This window comes from Gossypium arboreum, chromosome 2, assembly GCF_025698485.1.
Source record: "Gossypium arboreum isolate Shixiya-1 chromosome 2, ASM2569848v2, whole genome shotgun sequence".
Lineage (NCBI taxonomy): Eukaryota > Viridiplantae > Streptophyta > Magnoliopsida > Malvales > Malvaceae > Gossypium > Gossypium arboreum.
Window position 1 is genome coordinate 114,089,287 of NC_069071.1, and position 19,458 is coordinate 114,108,744.

The window sequence follows — 19,458 nt, forward strand, 5'->3', positions numbered from 1 at the left end:
CCCATAAATCTTGGCCCAAATAATAAACCCAAAAATAAGAATCTGGCCCAAATCCAACATAAAAAAATGTGGCTTAAAATCCAAATAAAACCCTTAAATACTGTATCTTACAATAAGCAAAAAAAAAAAAAAGTATAATTCCTAAATGGTAAAATTTAAGTTTAATCACTTTATTTTAAAGTTACTTTAAAATTTCATTTTTCCGAACCAACAAGTCGTTGCAAGAAGTGGAAATAATTATTTCTTTAGATATTTGGACCAAAATCGAATATTGAAATCGACATTATTAGGAGGGCTTTACTTGAATACCATCTGACCCGAATAGTACTAGATTTAAACCGACTTAAACCATACATATATGGAATTTCTTTTTTAAGACAAAACATGTACATATATGGATGCGGATTAATCAATAATTATATACTTAATAATTTGGAAGGCTTAAAATTAAGGGTAAATTACCAAAATAGTCACTTTTGTTTAGTTCAAGTTACATTTTAGTCACTTATGTTTAAATGTACATTTTAGTCATTTACGTTATCATGTTGTAATATTTTAGTCACTGAGTCGTTAATTTCCGTTAATGGTGTAACGGTAAGTTGACGTGGCACGTTAAATCATCATTTCAAACGAAAATTTTAGGTTAAATTCTATAATTAGTCCCTATATTTTTTTTATTTTGACCAATTTTATAAATTAACCTAATTTTTTTTTGAAATGATGATTTAACGTATCACGTCAGCTTACCGTTACACTATTAACAGAAATTAATTGTTCAGTGGCTAAAATGTTAAAACGCGATAATGTAAGTGACTAAAATGTAACATTTCAAACATAAATGACTAAAATGTAACTTAAACTAAACAAAAGTGATTATTTTAATAGTTTACCGTAAAATTAATGTCTTAGTCGGTGAGGATAAAGGGTTGAAATCGTTGTTAGTGGCTTTAAGAAGTTTGATTTATAACCATAATTGAAGATTATTGCAACACTTTTCCCTTACACAAATTGACTGGAAACAGTCATAAATGTTTTTCAAACACACATTTGTTTGGTTTTGTTCTGCTTTTTGAGTTATATTTATTTAGTGCTTACAGCTTGCACCACAATTATTTAATCTCTTTTATGGGTCCATCTTAGAAATTTTCTATTTGCCTCCACTCATATAGCATGCATTAATTTGACATTTACAACTTGTAATATGTTTTGTGTATGCCATCTTTCTATCATTCAATTTGTGACAAATTTTGAAATAATTAATTTTTATACATCGTAAAATTGATATAAAAGATATACGAATTATATCGATACCGATATATATAGGGATAATATAATTTTTATCCATTAATTTGATAATTAGGTTCATTTTGGTATTTGAATTTGACAATTAGATTTATTTTAGTCATTGACTCGAATTTTGTCAAGATTTGATGATGTGACCAATGTAAGTGGAACATGATCGGATCTGATTGATTGAGAATTGATTGATGAAACAGTCCGAATAAAGGGGTTGAATTGATTGACTCGAAAATTACTTGAAATTAGTAAAAATCGAAAACGGAGATAAAAATCAACAATTGAACAAGTTGTTATATGAATTTTTAATTATTGTTGGTCTAACGGTTGAATCGGGAACCAACAGTCTAACTTGTTTAGCCATCGATCTGGTTATGGACATATTTTGAAATTAACAATATTAACAGTTGAATTTGAATTTTAAAATTTAATAAGTAGATGACTAAATTCCTAGAAATACAAGTACAAGAACTAAATTCTTGATTGTTGAAAAGTACAAGGACTATAGGATATTTTAACCTTTTATTATTTTCACATTTTTCCTGGTGACTTTCACTCTTAGCATAATTTTATAATTGTTAAAATATGATATAAGTCTCTATACTTCGCAAACTTGAAATATAGTCGCTACACTTTTATTTGCAGTAATGAATTTAACAAATGAATTTTAACGATATTAATAATTGAACTTAAGTTTTTAATCTTAAAAATAGATTTTAACCTTTCATATTTTTCATTAGTAAACTACATATTTTAAATCTAAAGTTACGATAGAGTCCCTAACATTATTAATTTATTATATTTTAGTCACTAAATCGTTACTTATTGTTAATAATGTAATGACGAATCGAAATGGCACGTTATGTCATTATGTCAAATGAAAAATATTTTAAGTAATTTCACAACTAGTTCCTATTTTTCTTTTTGAGCAATTTTACCCCTTTTCTTTAATTTTCTTTTAACTTTCCTTCCTCTTTCTTCTTCTCCTATTGTTTCGAGTACTTTGCGATTAAACCTATACCACAGGGACCTTCCAAAGAAAATAACCCATTATTTCACTGCTAATGTCAAAGCTAACTGAAGGAAAAACATACAGATTACGTCTTGTCTGAGTTCCCCTCGATCGCCAATGAGTTCAAATAAAATCAAACATGTCATGAAACAAAGAAGCTGTCTTTGAGAGACAAAAGATGACCCAATGAACAGTTTGAAGTGAAGTTTTGAAGAATGAAGTGGACTGCAAGATCAGTGAGCTGGATACCCAATTCATCTTACAGCAAAAAAGAAAAAAGAAGTTTGAAGGAGATACTGTATTTGGATCATAATCATGATCCCAAATGCCAAAGGTCACAAAGTTCAACAATGTTTTTTGTCTGAAACTTTTCGAAGTTTCATCTTTTGTGATTTAGGGTTTGGGACCTACTACTAATGCCACCGGCAAAATTCCAAAGCCAGATTCAATGTTTATTGTCGTCACATTAGTTATGTATTTTTCGAATTTCGAAATTTTAACATCAAATGATTGTTTCAAAGTTTGTTGATGGTTTCGTAAATTATGGATTCAGATTTTATTATCTTTTATACTTTTTCAAGTTTTGAAATTTTAATATCGAACTCAATGATAGCAATTAAAGTTGTTAGGTCAAAGTTTGCTATTAGTTTTGTAAGTTGTGGATTTATTCCGTGTCTTATAATTTCATATTTTTAGTTCATTTGTTTTTCAAATTTTAAATTTTTAATTCTGACTCAAACAATAATTGTCAAGCTTATTAAATAAAATAATGTAACTTTTCATTGAGCCTTGCGTGGAAATAGTTGTCAAGTCCATTAACTAAAACGAATAGATTATAATGAATTATATTTGACAATAACAAAGCTCAAATCTATATATTTATCGTTGTTGCAATAATAACGATGACGGATAAGCATAGTATTTTAAAGATGTTTTAGAAATTTAAATACAAAATTTTATAATCTAAAATAAGTAGAAAAAGTTTAATCAAATAAAAATTAATTTAGATCAAATCAAATAATTGAAGTGATGATTGGACTCAAATCAAATAAAAATTCTATCACTATTACTATTACTCTTACACGTTTTAATATGGGATTTACGTTTTGGTCATTCAATTTTAAAAATTATTGAATTATTAGAAAATTTTATTTTAAGTTATTAGGTGCTAAAATTATTATTGAATGGCATTCTCAATTCGAATTACCTACACTAATTGAAAGCTCTCTCCTCCTCTCTCTTCTACAATTTAGTTTTTTTTTTAAAACTTTGAATAACACAAATTTATAAATCAAAATATAAACAACTCTCTTCTCCAATTTTTGATATTGATTGTCAGATCAATTTAGATCTAAGATATATTTTTCTACTCGTTGATGGGTATTAATTTACTGCATCGATCGTCGAATTATTACTTAAAACTAACTAACCAAAATTAAAAAAATTAAATAATTCAATAATTATTTTATAAATTTTAGAAATTAAATAACTAAAATTAAAATTTACTTGAGTATAATTTACTCCAAAGTTAATTAAAGGTTGTATAACTTAAAACATCGTACTACTTCCTCAAAGGAGAGTCCAAAACGTGGTTTCTTACAAGCAAAAAAAAAAAAAACAGAGCAACTTTAAGTTGGGTTTTTCATCGGACAAAGCCAATGTCTGGATTTTCTAGAAAACGTAAGCAAGTAACCAATAGACCTTTTTTTATATTTTATTTTACAGTAATGGAGGCCGCCAAACAGTAGATACTGTGACAGTAACAGTAGATTTGAAACCCTAACTTCGAGGGAGAAAAGTTAGTGTCGTTTTGCAGTACTGTACTCAGAGTGTTCGTTTTTGTTATTTAATTTTTGTTTGGAGTTTTGAACAAAGGATTTTCTTTGCTCAATGCTTATACACATACACTACTTTCAATGCTCAAACAAGGGATCCATCCTACTCTTCACGCAACTGCTGACGCCATTACAGTCAATTTTTTCTACTATTCGTTGACGGTTCTAACTTTTTTTTTTTCAAATTAATCTTTAAAAAAAAGCTCAGGTTTAATATGATAATAATTATTAAATTTAAAATCTAACTTAAATTAAAAAAAACTTAATCTCGAAAGTGAGAATAATTGTCAAGTTTAAATCTCTTATAGTAGTTTAACTTTTTTTTTAAATTATGTCAATCTCTCTATCACAAAATGTAGCGTGTTAGTGTTCATCTTGTCTCTTGATCATATGATTAGAGGTTCGATCTTCATTTATAGAAATGAAATAGGTAAAAGTACCTATACTATGAGTCAGATTCTATTTTGCCTCTTCTATTAAAAAATAAGTAAATTAATCCGTGTACGTTAAATCAATGAACAAATCAATCCTTTTAATTAAAATTTTTATCCATTTGTACGGTAAAAAACTAAAGTGGTTGACGGAATAACCAGAAGTGTGACATGTGGCATGTCACGTGTATATTGTGCTAGTGCGCATGGGATTAGTTTTTAACAATAAAAATTGATGCAATTTTTAATAGAAGAATCAATTTGCTATTTGATCTAACATAGATGGATTAATTTGCTCATTTTTTTAGTAGAAGAAGCAAAATGTAATCCAACTCTTAATACATAAGCCTCCATAGTACTTTTATCAAATGAAATAAATTTCATGACTAATCGTTTACCTCCTCGAAAAACACACACAATAAAAAAATTAGTCATTGCTGCTAGTAATATTCAACCCAAAATAAAATTAGTCTCTCTTGATCTTAAAAAAATCATAGATTTACTTGGGTTAATTTCATCAATATTCCCAAATTTAAATTTTGAATTAGATACTTCAAAATCTTTTAATACAATCATTAAAATATCATATTAGCAATTAGTTAAAAGTTCAATGCTAATTTGAATATAACTTGAAATATATTTAAAAATTATAAATCAAATTTTAAGTATATTGTACTTACCGTATGGATTAGAGATGTGCATAGGCCGGGCCAAGTCGAATCAAGTATGATATTAAAAACTTTATATTTGTCCAAGCTCGACCCGACTCAAACATGGGCATAAAATTTTGCCAAAACCTGCTCATATTTGTAAAATACTAACCCAAACATATTTTAAGCTCGCCCATATTATTTTTTTATTTTTTAAAAAATATTTATTTTATATTGTTTTAATATTTAATAATTTAATAATTTTTTATTTATTGAAAATTTTATATAGTCACATTAACATTATTTTAATGTATACATCAGAATAATATTATATATTTAGTATAAGTTTTTTTTAGTGTGTTATAAATTACATAATATAAAGTATTATAAACTTAATAATAGGCCGAGCTTGGGCCTTGAGTGTTCAAGCCCAAGCCCAACCCATATTTTAAACGAGATTAATTTTTTGTTCGAATTTATTTTTCGGGTCTAATATTTTTACCTAAACCCTCCTAAATTTCAGACGAACCTTTGGACTTAGACAGTTAACCTGATTCATGAACAGGTCTAGCATGGATAGCATGATTATGACTTATTTAAAAGAAATCAAATAATGTCATTTAATTTAAACTTAAAAAACACTGCTTTTCTATGGTAAAATGGTCTGGTTTTTTTTTTTTTTAGATGTTAGATTTAAGTTATTTATATAATAGGTATACATATATTTAAAATTTCAATACATGTGTTTTAAGATTTGCTCTACATCAAATTCAAGCTAACAATTTGTAATGTTGTGACCGAAGATCTATAGTAGAAGCATCTCGATTAGAGTTAGCTTGAAGATTTATAACTTCATGATCGAGTGCCCTTTGTATCACATGTACCCTGAATCAACAGAACATCTCTTCATTAACCGTGAGTTTGCTAGAGCCATCTGGTTTGATGGTCTATTTTTTTTTTGATAGCCTAAGCTTTCTACCTTAATATCGTGTCGAAATGGATTTCTAAATGGCTTACAAGGGAGGATCTTTGCTCTAAAGAAGCTAGTGAATTTATATATCATTTACCTATACTTTGCGGCTAGTGAAATAATAAAATAGTCACAAATAGAGTGTCATGTGTACTTTATGTTGACATATATAAATTAATTTTTAACAATAAAAATAAATGTAATTATTAACAGAAAGACTAATTTATTGTTTAACCTAACGATATTGATTAAATTGTCTATTTTTTTAGTAGAAAGAGCTTTCATAATGCTTTTTCCCTATTTGAAAAATCTAGTGCAATTAACATTTTTATTTAAAATGGTTTGAAATTATAAAATTTCTAGATATATTTTCTGATTTCTGGGTTTGCTTCGTATTAATGATTTTTTTAATAATCTCATTATAGGTTTTAATTATATCTGTTTTTTTGACACAATACTTAGAAGTACCCATAGCCCCTCCTCAACTCATAAATAGAAGGATAATGCGCTTTAACTTACTTGAACCTACATTTTCTTATATTAACAATAATATTTATATTAATTGAATTAAAATTCAAACGAGTTTTGATCGATAATTTATCAGATTGAAATCATGGTTAAAAGCTCAAAAACCTCGTAAGACGAGAATGGAATCCCAGTGACAACCATTGGGCAATGGATAAAAGCGATGAGTGTTGAGAACGCCAAATTCAGCCTTCCATTCTATCTGTAATTCAGAATAAAACATTATATAAAACAAGTAAAAGTGTTGATGGGTCCAATCAGATAAATGGGTAATATTAAATTTCTTTTTCTTCACTTAAAATCAACTTAATTATTTAATTTTTTTCTTTTTATCATCTAATTATTCGAATTTCTCATCAGCAATAGTTAAATTATTAACAGGAAAATAACTTAACAGCTTTTAAAATTGATATAACAATAATTTTAACTTTCATAATTTATACGTTGTATTAATTTACTGTTGATTCCAAAAAATTAACTCTCGACATGTAAAAGTTATGTAATTTGAGTTTTTTTTGCGTTTTACTTTCATTTACGAAGTTATAGTTAATTTTAAAAGAACGATAAAAGATGAAAATTATTATCTTAAATCTTTTGCTATTTTTGATCAAATTTGCTTGACAATTTGTTTTTTATTTTTTTTTAGCTTTTAGATGAAAGAGTTACAAAGAAAAGAAATCAAGACTAAATTGATGTAATGTATAAATGTTAAGAGTTAAAGTAGTTATTATGCTAATTTTAAAAGTTGCCACATCATTTTCCCATTAGCTATTTAATGATTGTGACCAAAAAGAAAAAATCGAATAGCTGAGTGACTATTTTGTAACTTTTTATAATTGAGTTATTAGAAAAGAAACTTATCAATAATTGGGTGACTACAAATGTAGCTCATTCTAACATAATTTATATTTATCCAATTTTAATATGAGTTTTAAATTTTGTGGAAATATATTTATGTTTATAAATGGTTAATTTAAACATATTTTAAAATTTTCCCAAAGTAGAAGTTCATGGGCCGGGTTAAGATCTAATTCCAAAAATTTCTTTAGCTTGAATACGTGCCAGACTCGTTTTATTATTTAAAAAATATTTTTATTTAAATTTAATTATAAAATATATAAATGTTAACATAAAGTTATCTTTATATATTTTTATTAATTTTGAACAATAAAACATGTTACACCAAACTGATCCGAGGTTGAAAAATCTAAGCTTAAACTCAAACCCAAACCTCATATATAAATACCTCTCTCGACATAGGTTTTATATAAATATGGAGCATATATTATGTTTCTATCTTAATTTCCTTTGTTAACTGTATTTTATTTACTAACTAAAAATTAATATATTTAGTAATTTATTTTTAAAATTTATTTGATAAGAAAATTCGATTAAATAAAGTAAAAATATTAGTCCATGAAATCAATCGAGCCCTTAAAAAAATGATTTACCTAATTGAGTCATCGATAACAAAAAAATCCATTAGGCCTTCTTTATTCTAACAAAAATCTTAAAAATGATTTTAAAGATCACTAAAATAATACGTTAAAAATGAATCTAGATAAATAGATGTCCATATACAAATACAATTGATTGCCTTTTTGTTTTAGTTCATCTTGGATATGCATTTTTAATATCATTTTAATAGTTTTAATATTAAAGACCTGCTCGAAATATTAGATGATTTGAATAAAAATATAAGACTAAAGAAATGCGCTCAAGAAAAAAAATATTTAAAAGATGAGCCGAGCTTGGGCTCTAAAAATCAAGACTTCAGTCTAGTCAACCCATTTTATACTTTTGTAATATATTATTTTATTTTTATATGTTATATAATTTATATTACATAAAATTTTATTTTATTTAAATTACATTAGTAGTCACCTAATTATTAGTAAATTTTTTTGATCACTCAATTATGAAAAGTTATAAAATCGTCACCAATCGGTTAACGGTGGTAAATTTTGAAATTGACATAATAACAACTTTAATCCTCTATATTTATAAATTATATTAATTTAGTCTTAATTTTAAAAAAACATTAACACTCAGCAGAGGCAAATTAAGAGAGTTGGCAAGGGCCCGCCCTAAAATGAAAAATTATTATTTTGGCCTTTTAGAAAATTTTAAAATTTAAATTAATAAAAGTAAAATTACACTTTGGCTCTCTAAAATTATAAAAATTAAAATTTCATTTTAACCTCCTTAAAAAAATTTTCTGGCTTCGCCCCTGGCACTCAACATTTACACAATGTATAATTTTTTTTTTACAGTTGTATTTTTCTTTGTAACATTGACTGTTAATATTAAAAAATAAAAAAAATGAAAATTATTATATTAAATTTTTGTATGTTTCCATTTTTTGTATATTTTCAAACAAATTTAGTTTTTAATAATTTAGTGACCAATTTATTAATTTTTGAAGTTAAATTACTAAAATATAAATTTACCAATCATCTATTAATATTGTGTGTAATTTATCCTAATTAAAAAATTAATTCCACTGAATATTTTAATTTCTTTTTGATTAAAAGAGCACAATACCCTTTCAACAAAAAAGAGTCAGAAAAATCTGCAACACAGTTTAGTTTCAATTATTACAGCAAAAAACCAGTCATCTTCCCATTCTCCACCCCTATTATCACTACCACCACACTTCTCTCATAGTCATTCGCCATAAAAGAAACAGTAACAGAGATTTTGTTTTTTTGAGTTTGAGTGTTTGTTTTAGTTTGAAAGTGAGTGACAGACATTATTAGATTATTAGAATATGTTTATATATATATATATAGTTTCTGTAATAAATAAATAAATAAAAAAGATTCGTCAAAGTGAAAAGCGTGCATCGATACCCCAAAAATCTCAGTTCCTTGAACGTATCATACTCTGCTAACTTGCGCCACTTCTCTCTCTTTTCTCTGCCATTTTTATATTTTCCCAGTTTCAGAAGATTACAATCATTTCATCGTTTAAATTAATCAAATAAAGCTTTTTCACTTTCACTGTTATTTAGTTTTTAGCTTATAGAGAAGTTGTTTGTTGGTTTTTTTTTTCTTTTCTTTTGCTTCTTTTTTTAGGGCTATGGCGGAGGGTTTTGAGCCCTACCATGTCCCACAACAAAGCAGAAGAGATAAGCTAAGAATCATGGCTCAAAATGAACCAACAACGGGTGTTTCTCTTTCGGGTTGTTCGGGTTTACTCCCTTTTTATGACCCTTCTTTCCTTTCTTCCGATTTGCTAACTTGCGCCGCTGCCGCCGCCGGAAGCCATGAATATCACCACCCTCCTCCGTCGGGTACAAAAGATGGCGTGAACTTCACAGGCTTTGTTGGTGGGGTTTTCAACTCTTCTCCTTCTTTGGATCACTTGAACCCTAGCTCCATTCATGATGTGGACAACAACAACAACAACAACCAGTTTCTTTATACCCCACAAAACCTGTCTTATGATAATAATAACGGTGGTGGTGGGGGTGGTGAAGTGGTGGTTTATAAGCCTGAACCTTTATCTCTTTCATTATCTTCTCATTATACCCACCAAAACTCTAGTATCTATACTGATATGGTTCCAGCCATTTTTAGTGGTGCTAATGGTTCAACATCGAACTCAGTCCCACTCGGTCCTTTCACTGGCTATGCTTCCATTTTGAAAGGTTCAAGGTTTTTAAGGCCTGCACAACAGTTATTAGAAGAGCTTTGTGATGTTGGTAAGGGAATTTACACTGAAAAAGCATCTCTCATGGAGCTTCCTCCATTGCAAAATCCCCACACTAACCCTCTTGACGGCGGAGATAGCAGCGGAAGCGGCGGCGGAGGTGATGGTCAAAGGAAAAAATCAACACTAATTTCAATTCTCGACGAGGTTTGCTTCCCTTCTTTGATATACTTTTACTTGGATTTATGTCATTAAATCTTCATTGGGTTAGCCATAAGGGTCTTGAAAGCCATCATGCAACTCATGTTTTTTTTTTTGCATGCATAATTGGTACTAAATTATACCCCATGTTCACCAATTTTGTAAAAATGAAAGCTTTTGCCTTGATGATCACAAAAAATGGTTACTTTTTTGTTAAAAAAGGGTGGTCAGAGCTATAGGTATAGGATGGAATATATTCACCAAGGTTAGTGTTATAAAGAATCTTAAATAAGTCACAATGTTTCCCAAATTTAAGGGCTTAATGTGCCTAACGAAGCTGTAACTTCACCGGTTTTCTCGATCGAATCGGACTCGGAATGATTATTTATCTCCTTTTCGGATGGTATAATTATGGGTTTCATTTAAGATGTACTGTTTTTCGTTCTGGGATTTTTCGTTGTCTATACCATAAAAGGGGATTAATCATGAATCCCCCTATGGGGTATACCATGTTGGGTTATAATGTCCTTTGAATTATTGTCCTTTAAAGCTCTAGTGTGCGTGTCTGCTTGTAACATTAGTTTCTGTAGATTTTCTTTTTAGAAATTTGTTTTCGGTAACAATAAAAGATCGAAAATAGCATGTGTGATGCTTTCGTATCCTATAACACGAACATAATAGGTTGTCCATTCGGTTCTTGTTTACTTTGTAGCTTATAGGACAATATTGATGAAACCCGACAGTGAGTAAGGTTGATTAACTCTCCTATGTATTGCTCTTCACTTGTATAAGTGGGGTAACTATATATGTTGCATGGTTTAATTCGTAAACGATAACCCGAACGTATTAGGTTGCCCCTTCTGTTGTTGTTTACTATCAAGGTAGCTTAATAGGACAACATGATGATGAATAAGATTGATGTATTCCTTCGTTTTTCTGAAATATTTTGGTGTTTCATGGTGGAAATGCAAATAAAGATATCATAAGCGAGTAACTACGGTTTCTAGTAGTCTCCTACGTATTGCTCGAATCGTACTAAGTGGGGGTAACTATAGTTTCTAGTAGTCTCCAACATATTGCTCTTCACTTCATATAGGTCCAATTTGTGTTCCTTACTGTCAGCTAATGTCTGAGTCCGATGTATCGAAGTATATGGCATCATTGCATTGCTTTACGACTTGCTAACAGTGTTTATCGTTATTTAGGTTTACAAGAGGTACAAGCAATACTATCAGCAGATGCAATCCGTTGTCGCTTCGTTTGAATGTGTCGCCGGACTAGGGAATGCAGCTCCATTTGCAAACTTGGCTATGAAAGCTATGTCTAAACATTTCAGGTACTTGAAGAACGCAATCACCGAACAGCTTCAGTTTACTAATAAAGCTCATGCTCAGATAAGCCCCGGGAAAAACGAAGGTCCGAGGTTCGGAAATGGTGATGGAAGCTTTTATAACCGAGCTGTTCAAAACTCCGGGTTCCTTCAAAACCAACCAGTTTGGCGTCCTCAACGAGGCCTTCCCGAACGTGCAGTGACCGTACTTAGAGCATGGCTATTTGAACACTTTCTACACCCGTAAGTACTTTAAAATTTTCCGTGTAGATAAACCATTTAGTATGCATTAGTGTGTAGACGGTTAATGCCGTCTATGTTTCAGTTATCCGACCGACACGGACAAGCTAATGTTGGCGAAACAAACCGGTCTTTCACGTAACCAGGTGTGTGGTTTATTGTCATGTCTATTTCGTTTATAGTAATCAGGACCGGCTTTCAATTTAACACGGAAAAGCATACCTATATGGAATAGGTCTCGAATTGGTTTATCAATGCAAGAGTTCGGCTTTGGAAACCAATGGTGGAAGAAATACACATGCTCGAAACACGGCAAAAGGACGAGAGAAATGCCAACAAGTCAGGCGATGAAAACCCATCGACATCAGCCCAAAGGGTTGAAGACAAGACGCCATCAAAGCGTACTAGAAATGAACTTCCCAATGTACCTGTGGGAAATGAACAGCCAAACATGTCAACCTCCTACAACAGCTTTTCTACCCACCCGCATAGCAGCAGTGTTTCCTTAACACTCGGTCTTCATCAGAACAACAGTATCGGATTATCGGAGTCCTTTCCCATAAACGCGGGTCAATGTTTCGGTCTTGGCATCGAGGGAAACAGTGAGGGATACGTTATTGGTGGTCGGCATTTCGGAAGGGATGTTGTCGGAGGGCAGCTTTTGCATGATTTTGTGGGTTGAAAAAAAAAATGTTACAAGCAAAAAAAAAGAAGAAAAAAGCTTTTTCTGATCATTATTATTCAATTGAATAGAGTTATTAATATAATTGCAAAGGGTTTCATGTAGATGAGCTATATATTTATTATAAGCAGAGTGGGAAGCTGAAAAGCATCATTAGGGTTATGTAAATTTATAATTTATATGATGAAAAAAATTAAATATTTTCATGCCATGATATCATGCTTGCCTTAGAATAAGCATAAATTTGCTTTAAGATTCGAAGCTAACCATTAAACAAATTGGTTTGAGCAGGGGGATGATGATAATGGAGACATAGGTTTAAATGCATTGAAGTACATCATTATCTTATTTATGGGTTATTAATGGATTGGGGAATCTTATTTATGTTATAGATTGGGAAAGGGTTTCGGGTAGTGTAAAAAAATTGTAGATATAATAAAAAGAAATCATGGTGATATTGGATGATTACATAGTAAATAGGTTAAATTGCTTTGGAGGTCCTTGTCTTATATTAAAGTTTAATTGATAATATTATTAAATGATTAATGTTAAATTAGATTATGTGATATTATTATTATTGGCTCATTGGGTAATGCTAGGTCAATAAGTAAATAAAATGTTAAATATAGGGTTCGCAGGGTCTTAGTTTCCTAAATTTAAAATTTTTAATTCTATCTTTTAAATCAATCAAAATATAAATTAGTCTATGGTAAAATTGTAAATTGGTCTCTCAAATATGAAAAAATTTCATTTAATTTATTTAAAAATAATGAATATATTTTGAGTTGTCAAAAATTTTATAATTTAGTCTCGCCTCTAAAAGAATTTCTAGCTTCCTTTGATTCGAGTAAATAAATCTTAGATGTATAGAACAAATGGGAAAATAAAGAAAAAGGGCTAAAATTGCGTGAATGTATCAGAGAGGTTCCTTTGTCATAGGGACCTGATCAAATTAGTCTCTCTGCAATATTAAATGGATCAACTTAATCCATGTACTATTAAAAAAAATCAAATAAGGCCAAAGTGGAATAGATTTAATATTTACTATTTAATAGGGTTAATATTTTCAAAGTTTTTATAGTTTTGTAAATGAAATCTTTTGTTTGGAATTTAACAACAATTGAAAAAAAAGAAGAAGAGATTTTTGTACAATAAATATTAACTCTGTTACAAATTGGACTTATTTGATTCTTTTTAAAAATATAGGAATTAAATTTATCCATTTAATTAGAGAGAATAATTCGATCTAGTCCTTATTATACATGGACCTCCTACATACTTTAACCCCTAAAAATGTATCTAACATTAGGGTGTTGAATAGAATTTTAGATTGAAGGGAAGACAATCATGTAGTTGCATGGATGGTAGTTGATGATCTACTAGTTGGTGAAAGTGCTTTTTTTTCCCTAAAGAGGTATAGGGAAAAAGAGGGTAATAGTGAAAGGGTTTTCACTTTGTGGTTCACACTTGAGAAATTGAGAGAGAAAAAAAAGGTGAATGTAATCAAGAGGTCCCCTATAATATAGAGAAATGATCAACTTAGTTTCTCAATTATTAAATAGATCAATTTAATTTCTGTACTAATAAAAAGAATTAAATAATGTCAAATTAAGATAGAGTTACAATTTATTATTTGAAAAATATTATTTAATGTTTAACCGGCTAACATTTTTAAATTTTTATGGTTCTATAAATAAAATTTTTGTTTTGAAATTGAACTGCAATTAAAAAATAAATTTTAAATTTTTTTATACAAAATATTTGATTGTTTTTAATAATATAGAATCTAAATCGATCTGTTTAATTAGAAGTATTAATTTGATCTGATTCTTATAATACAAGTACAAAAGGGTGTTTTTTATTTTTTAATGATTATAATGATGGTAGCATAGTTGTAAATCTAGCAGTTAGGTTAGGCATCTTATCAATGTTTATATATGCAATTAATCCAAAGCTTAGTAAAGTGAAAAAAAAAAGTAAATTCTCCTAATAAAAAGTGGGTTAGAAAAGCTGGCCAAAGATTTGTGTGTCAGTAAAAAGATTAGGCAATGATTGAATGGTGATTTCGGTTTGGGATAGTTCGATTTCTAGGTTGTTTCGATTTAGGGTTGTTTGAATATTAAATTTTTTGATTTGTATTATTTTGAATTTTGATCATTTTAGATTTGAATTAATTGATATCAGTTTTATTGAATGGTTTATAAACGAGATGAATGAATTGCTCAAGTGAAATATAAGATAGAAAATCGATCAAAGGGTGTAAGAGAATATCATTGAGAGCGACTTCTAATGAGACTTCTAATGCAGTATTGCAGAAAAACTTAAATGATTTAATGTCTTGGTCAACACTAAGGCAATGAGCATTTATAAATATTGTAATACCTACTCAAAGGTGTTTGTTCTCGTGTCAAAAAATAATTGTTATACTTGAATTGACGAGTTTTATTTTATTTAACAAGTTTTCATAAACTTGCTTTCATGAAGGCAGGAGGAGGATGCTAGGTTAAGGAAAAGTTCCTACCATGGTCAAGCATCTCTTTCTTGATCTGTTAGTCATTACCTAGCGTATTTATTAATTGAACAATTTTATGTTTGTTGGGCTTGAGTTTGTGTTTATTAATTTTGGGTTTAAGTTTATACATTTTGATTATTAGAATTGTGTGATCCAAATTTTCGTAGTACCGATTATGTCGTACAAATTGATTAACCCTTATATGGATATAGCTGAAAACCTCTTGTATTATTATTTTTTTCTGGTCGAAATTTTTTTTATAAGGATTTTTAAGTTTATTATGTTTTAAATTTAAATCAATTTCAAAATAAAGTTAAATGAATTTGAATCCAACTGTAAAGTAAGCATGAATCTATTCTCAAGCCGAAGTGAAACAAAAGAAAAAGAAGAATGTTCAAAGATTCCATTGATTATGCCACTTAAAATAAAAAGAAAATAAAAAAATGATAAAAATTCAGACACATGTTTCATTTTCTTGTCCACAAGCCTGACATTGATCTATCACATTAATGATAGATGTCTGCTTATGACATTCGAAATGACATTAAATTCTCTAAAGAGAATGAAATTCTAGTGGAAGGCAAGCATCCCTCGTGTACATTTGATGAATTTTAGTTTTTACATTTTGATTAGTTTTAATTTAATTAATATGAGTATTATTATTAATATAAGAAGACATGAGTTTGAGTGCGTTGAAATGCATTATCTTTATATATGTGCGTTGGGGAGTGACTATTTTGAAATTTCAATTTTGACACAAATGATAGTCGTTAATTAATTAATTGAATTTTTAGTGAAAAGTCAATCAAAATAATAAGCTGAGTATGATAATATATTTGTCTTGTTTAGCGAAGACTAAAATTTTAAAATTTGAAAAATACAAAAATTAAAAACGATCAAATTAAAGTATAGAGACTAAATTCATAATTTTCACAAAATACAGGGAAAAATATCAAAATTTAACCTGTAATATAAACCATGGTTACACTATATTGAAAAATCTTCAGCATGCAAAATTTTTTAGCTAAAAAAATGCCTTTTTTTGTAACAATTATTCATGATGGTTTAATTTTCTGGGTTTTTCTGCATCACTCCAATGGCTTCTTCCTTGGTTTCATTTAAGTCCTTGCCATCTTTAAAGATGAGAAACTCCATTATTTCAACATGGAAGAAGATAAAGGTTCCACATAGATGTGAAATGCAACACCCAAAGTCTTTGCCTACCACACAATGCCATGATGTCCCATATGCTTCATCAAATTTCTGCATAAATTGTTGAACAAATTAAAGTAGTAAATGCTGAGATGATTCAATTAATCCTACACGAATCTAAACTTGAAGAATTGAACTCCAAATGACTACAACTTAAAACAATCAAAACTTAAATGAACAAAACATGAAATGGCCCAAAACTTTTAAAACACAAATTGATCCGGTCTAAATTGGTTCAACTTGATTTAATCATAAAAAGTCAACAATTTAGATCTCAAAATAACCTAAACCCAAAACGATTGATGTCGAATGAACCCAACAAGTAACTTGAACTCCTATACCAAACTTGAAATGGAAACACTCGAAATAACCCATCAAAATAAATTCAATAAACAATCTCTAATGACTTGAAAATTTTAAAACCTAAATTGATTCAGCGAGACTGATTGAGCTACATCCTAGTCCAACTCGAATATACTATTCATTTTAGAGATTTGTGCTACTTATTAATAGAAGGCTCCGAGACTAAAAGCAGACCTGTTTGATATAACGAGCTATGGATTGGCAATCCGAGACCTCATGGAGGTCAAGTGCCTGATATGCTAACTCCATTACTCGGTTCTGCATCTCCATTGGCATATCACTTTCACGCACTACGGCTTTTCCTTCAAGCATCCTTTTATGAACAATATGGCCCTTTTTTTGGTGAAAACTATGTATGTAGTTGATGAACAGAAGAAGGTTCTAAGCTAATTACCATTATATAGTGCAATTGTGAAATGAATGAGAGGTAGAAATTGGGTGTTACATGCTGATATTTTTGTTTTAAGTACTGAGATTTTTGTTTGCTTTCTGAAATGTTGTGATCAACAACAGCTGGCCTGAAAGAAAGGCCGAAAAAAGAACCAGACGATATTAGACCTATCAATTTCGATCCGAACCCAAATCCGCCCATTTTCAATAAGATGCAACAAAAAATATATTTTCTCAATGTAGGGACTACGTAAAGTATCAAAAGTTACAAGTCCCCACCATGCACAATTTGGGACTCTCCAACATATATGGCTGTAATGATTCAACCTTTTTCTTTCATTTTCTTTTGGTGGGTGGTCAGAAATTAGGGTGTCAATGTTTTGAAGAGTGTTAAAAAAAATCAAATTACACCTAAGATTACTAAACTATTAATAAGTTTATGCTTTGGTCACTCAACTTTAAAATGTTATGAAAGGATTACTAAATTATTCGAAAGTTTTCATTTAAGTCACTTGGTTGTTAAAATCGTTGTTATATGATATTCTTTGTTCACATTGCTTGCACCATTCAAAAACTTTCATTCCCCTTCTTTTCTATAGTTCAGTTTTTTTTTTCATCAACTAACTTTGAATGTCACGGATTTGCAAATCAAAATCTAAACAACTTTATTCTCGAATTTTTGACACTGGCCGTCAGATCAACTTTGATTTAAGGTATATTCTTCTAGTTGTTAATGGGTATTGATCCACCATACCGATCGTCGAATTGTAGGTTAGAGCTTGTTATCGGGACTTTAAAAAAACTAGTAGGCCCGAAAATACCAAGAGGGGGTGAATTTGTATTTTAAAATTCTTTGCAAACTTTTCTAAATGATAAAGAAAGAGAAGAAAAGCTTGGACAATTCGATTTATAGTGATTTGACCTAAATTCCCTACCTCCGGTACCTTGGTATACCTTTCAACCAAAGATTTCCCAGTTCACTATTCTTAAATTGTTACCTTTTAAGGAAAATGTATAACCTTTACAATCTCTATTTTTTTCACAAAACTTAGATAGAAACTTTTTCCCCTAGCTTTTACGGCTAAACTAGAACATTTCTTAGTTTTTATGTCTGAACTAAAACCTTTCCAATTTGCAATTGTTGATGTGAAAGAAAGTAAACAAAGAACCCTCTATAAGGTATGTATTTACAAAAATTAAGCTTTCCAAAAAAAAAAATGAAATGGGAGTGACTAAAGATTTAACAATAAGCTCCTATAGAATATTTACAAGAGAAATGAAAGAATAAAGATTTGAATACTTTTCTCTTGATCTTGATGCTTGCATATCTCTCTTTTTAAGTCTTGAAGTGTATTTATATTAAGGAACAAGTTTATCGATGCTTATGACTGTTGGAGATGAATTCTAGTCATTGGAAGCATTAATTTCGGGTTTAAAAATTGTCCTTGCATGTCATGTCTCGAGACAAGGCTGAAAAATAGTCATTATATAGTCGTTGATAGGCCATGTCTCAAGTCATATAGGCTTCTGTCTCGAGAAAAATGGACTTTTGTCTCAAGACATGCAACCTTTAGAGTAGAATTTTGTTTCAATGTTGTCTTGTCTCAAGACATAAAGTTGTATGTCTTGAGACTTGAATATCAAAGTCCCTTAAAAAATTTTAAACTTCTTTGAACACTCTGATATTAACCCCAAAACATTTATATAAATTAAAACACATTTAAAACATATTTTTGAGTATTTTGCAAGTGTTTGAATTTGTTTTGAAAATGTTTGATAAAATTTTTAATCATATTTTTACCAAATGATTTAGGACATATAATACATATAAAATTTATCTTAAATGTTGTTATATCAAAAGCTTGGGACATCAAAGATAACAAAAACTTAAAAACCTAGTGACTTAAATAAATTTTTTTGAATAGTTTGATGACTTAAATGAAAACTTTCCAATAATTCAATGACCATTTTGTAACTTTTTGGAATTGGGTGATTAAAATGTAAACTTACTAATAGTTTAGTAATATTATTGTAGTTTACCCTTATTTTAAAGGGATAACAAATTTTTTGGCCTAGAACTTGATAACTAGGTTCTGTTTGGTACTTGTACCTTTTTTGGTTCACTTTAGTCCTTAAACTTGAATTTAGTCAAGAT

General features: G+C 29.3%; 2 protein-coding genes across 2 annotated transcripts; one reads left to right on the plus strand and one right to left on the minus strand.

Moving 5' to 3' along the window:
• The first annotated feature begins 9,267 nt into the window (after positions 1-9,267).
• Positions 9,268-13,040, plus strand: LOC108466608 (BEL1-like homeodomain protein 9). Its single transcript, XM_017766994.2, has 4 exons — positions 9,268-10,580; positions 11,780-12,147; positions 12,230-12,290; positions 12,380-13,040. The coding sequence occupies exons 1-4, from the start codon at positions 9,801-9,803 to the stop codon at positions 12,824-12,826; spliced, it is 1,656 nt and encodes a 551-aa protein (XP_017622483.1). The 5' UTR covers positions 9,268-9,800; the 3' UTR covers positions 12,827-13,040.
• A 3,184-nt stretch (positions 13,041-16,224) lies between these two features.
• LOC108466316 (dynein light chain 1, cytoplasmic-like) lies at positions 16,225-17,305 on the minus strand. The gene is made up of 2 exons (XM_017766646.2): positions 17,088-17,305; positions 16,225-16,601 (listed from the first exon to the last, which is right to left on the minus strand). The coding sequence occupies exons 1-2, from the start codon at positions 17,223-17,225 to the stop codon at positions 16,404-16,406; spliced, it is 336 nt and encodes a 111-aa protein (XP_017622135.1). The 5' UTR covers positions 17,226-17,305; the 3' UTR covers positions 16,225-16,403.
• Between the last annotated feature and the right edge of the window lie 2,153 nt (positions 17,306-19,458).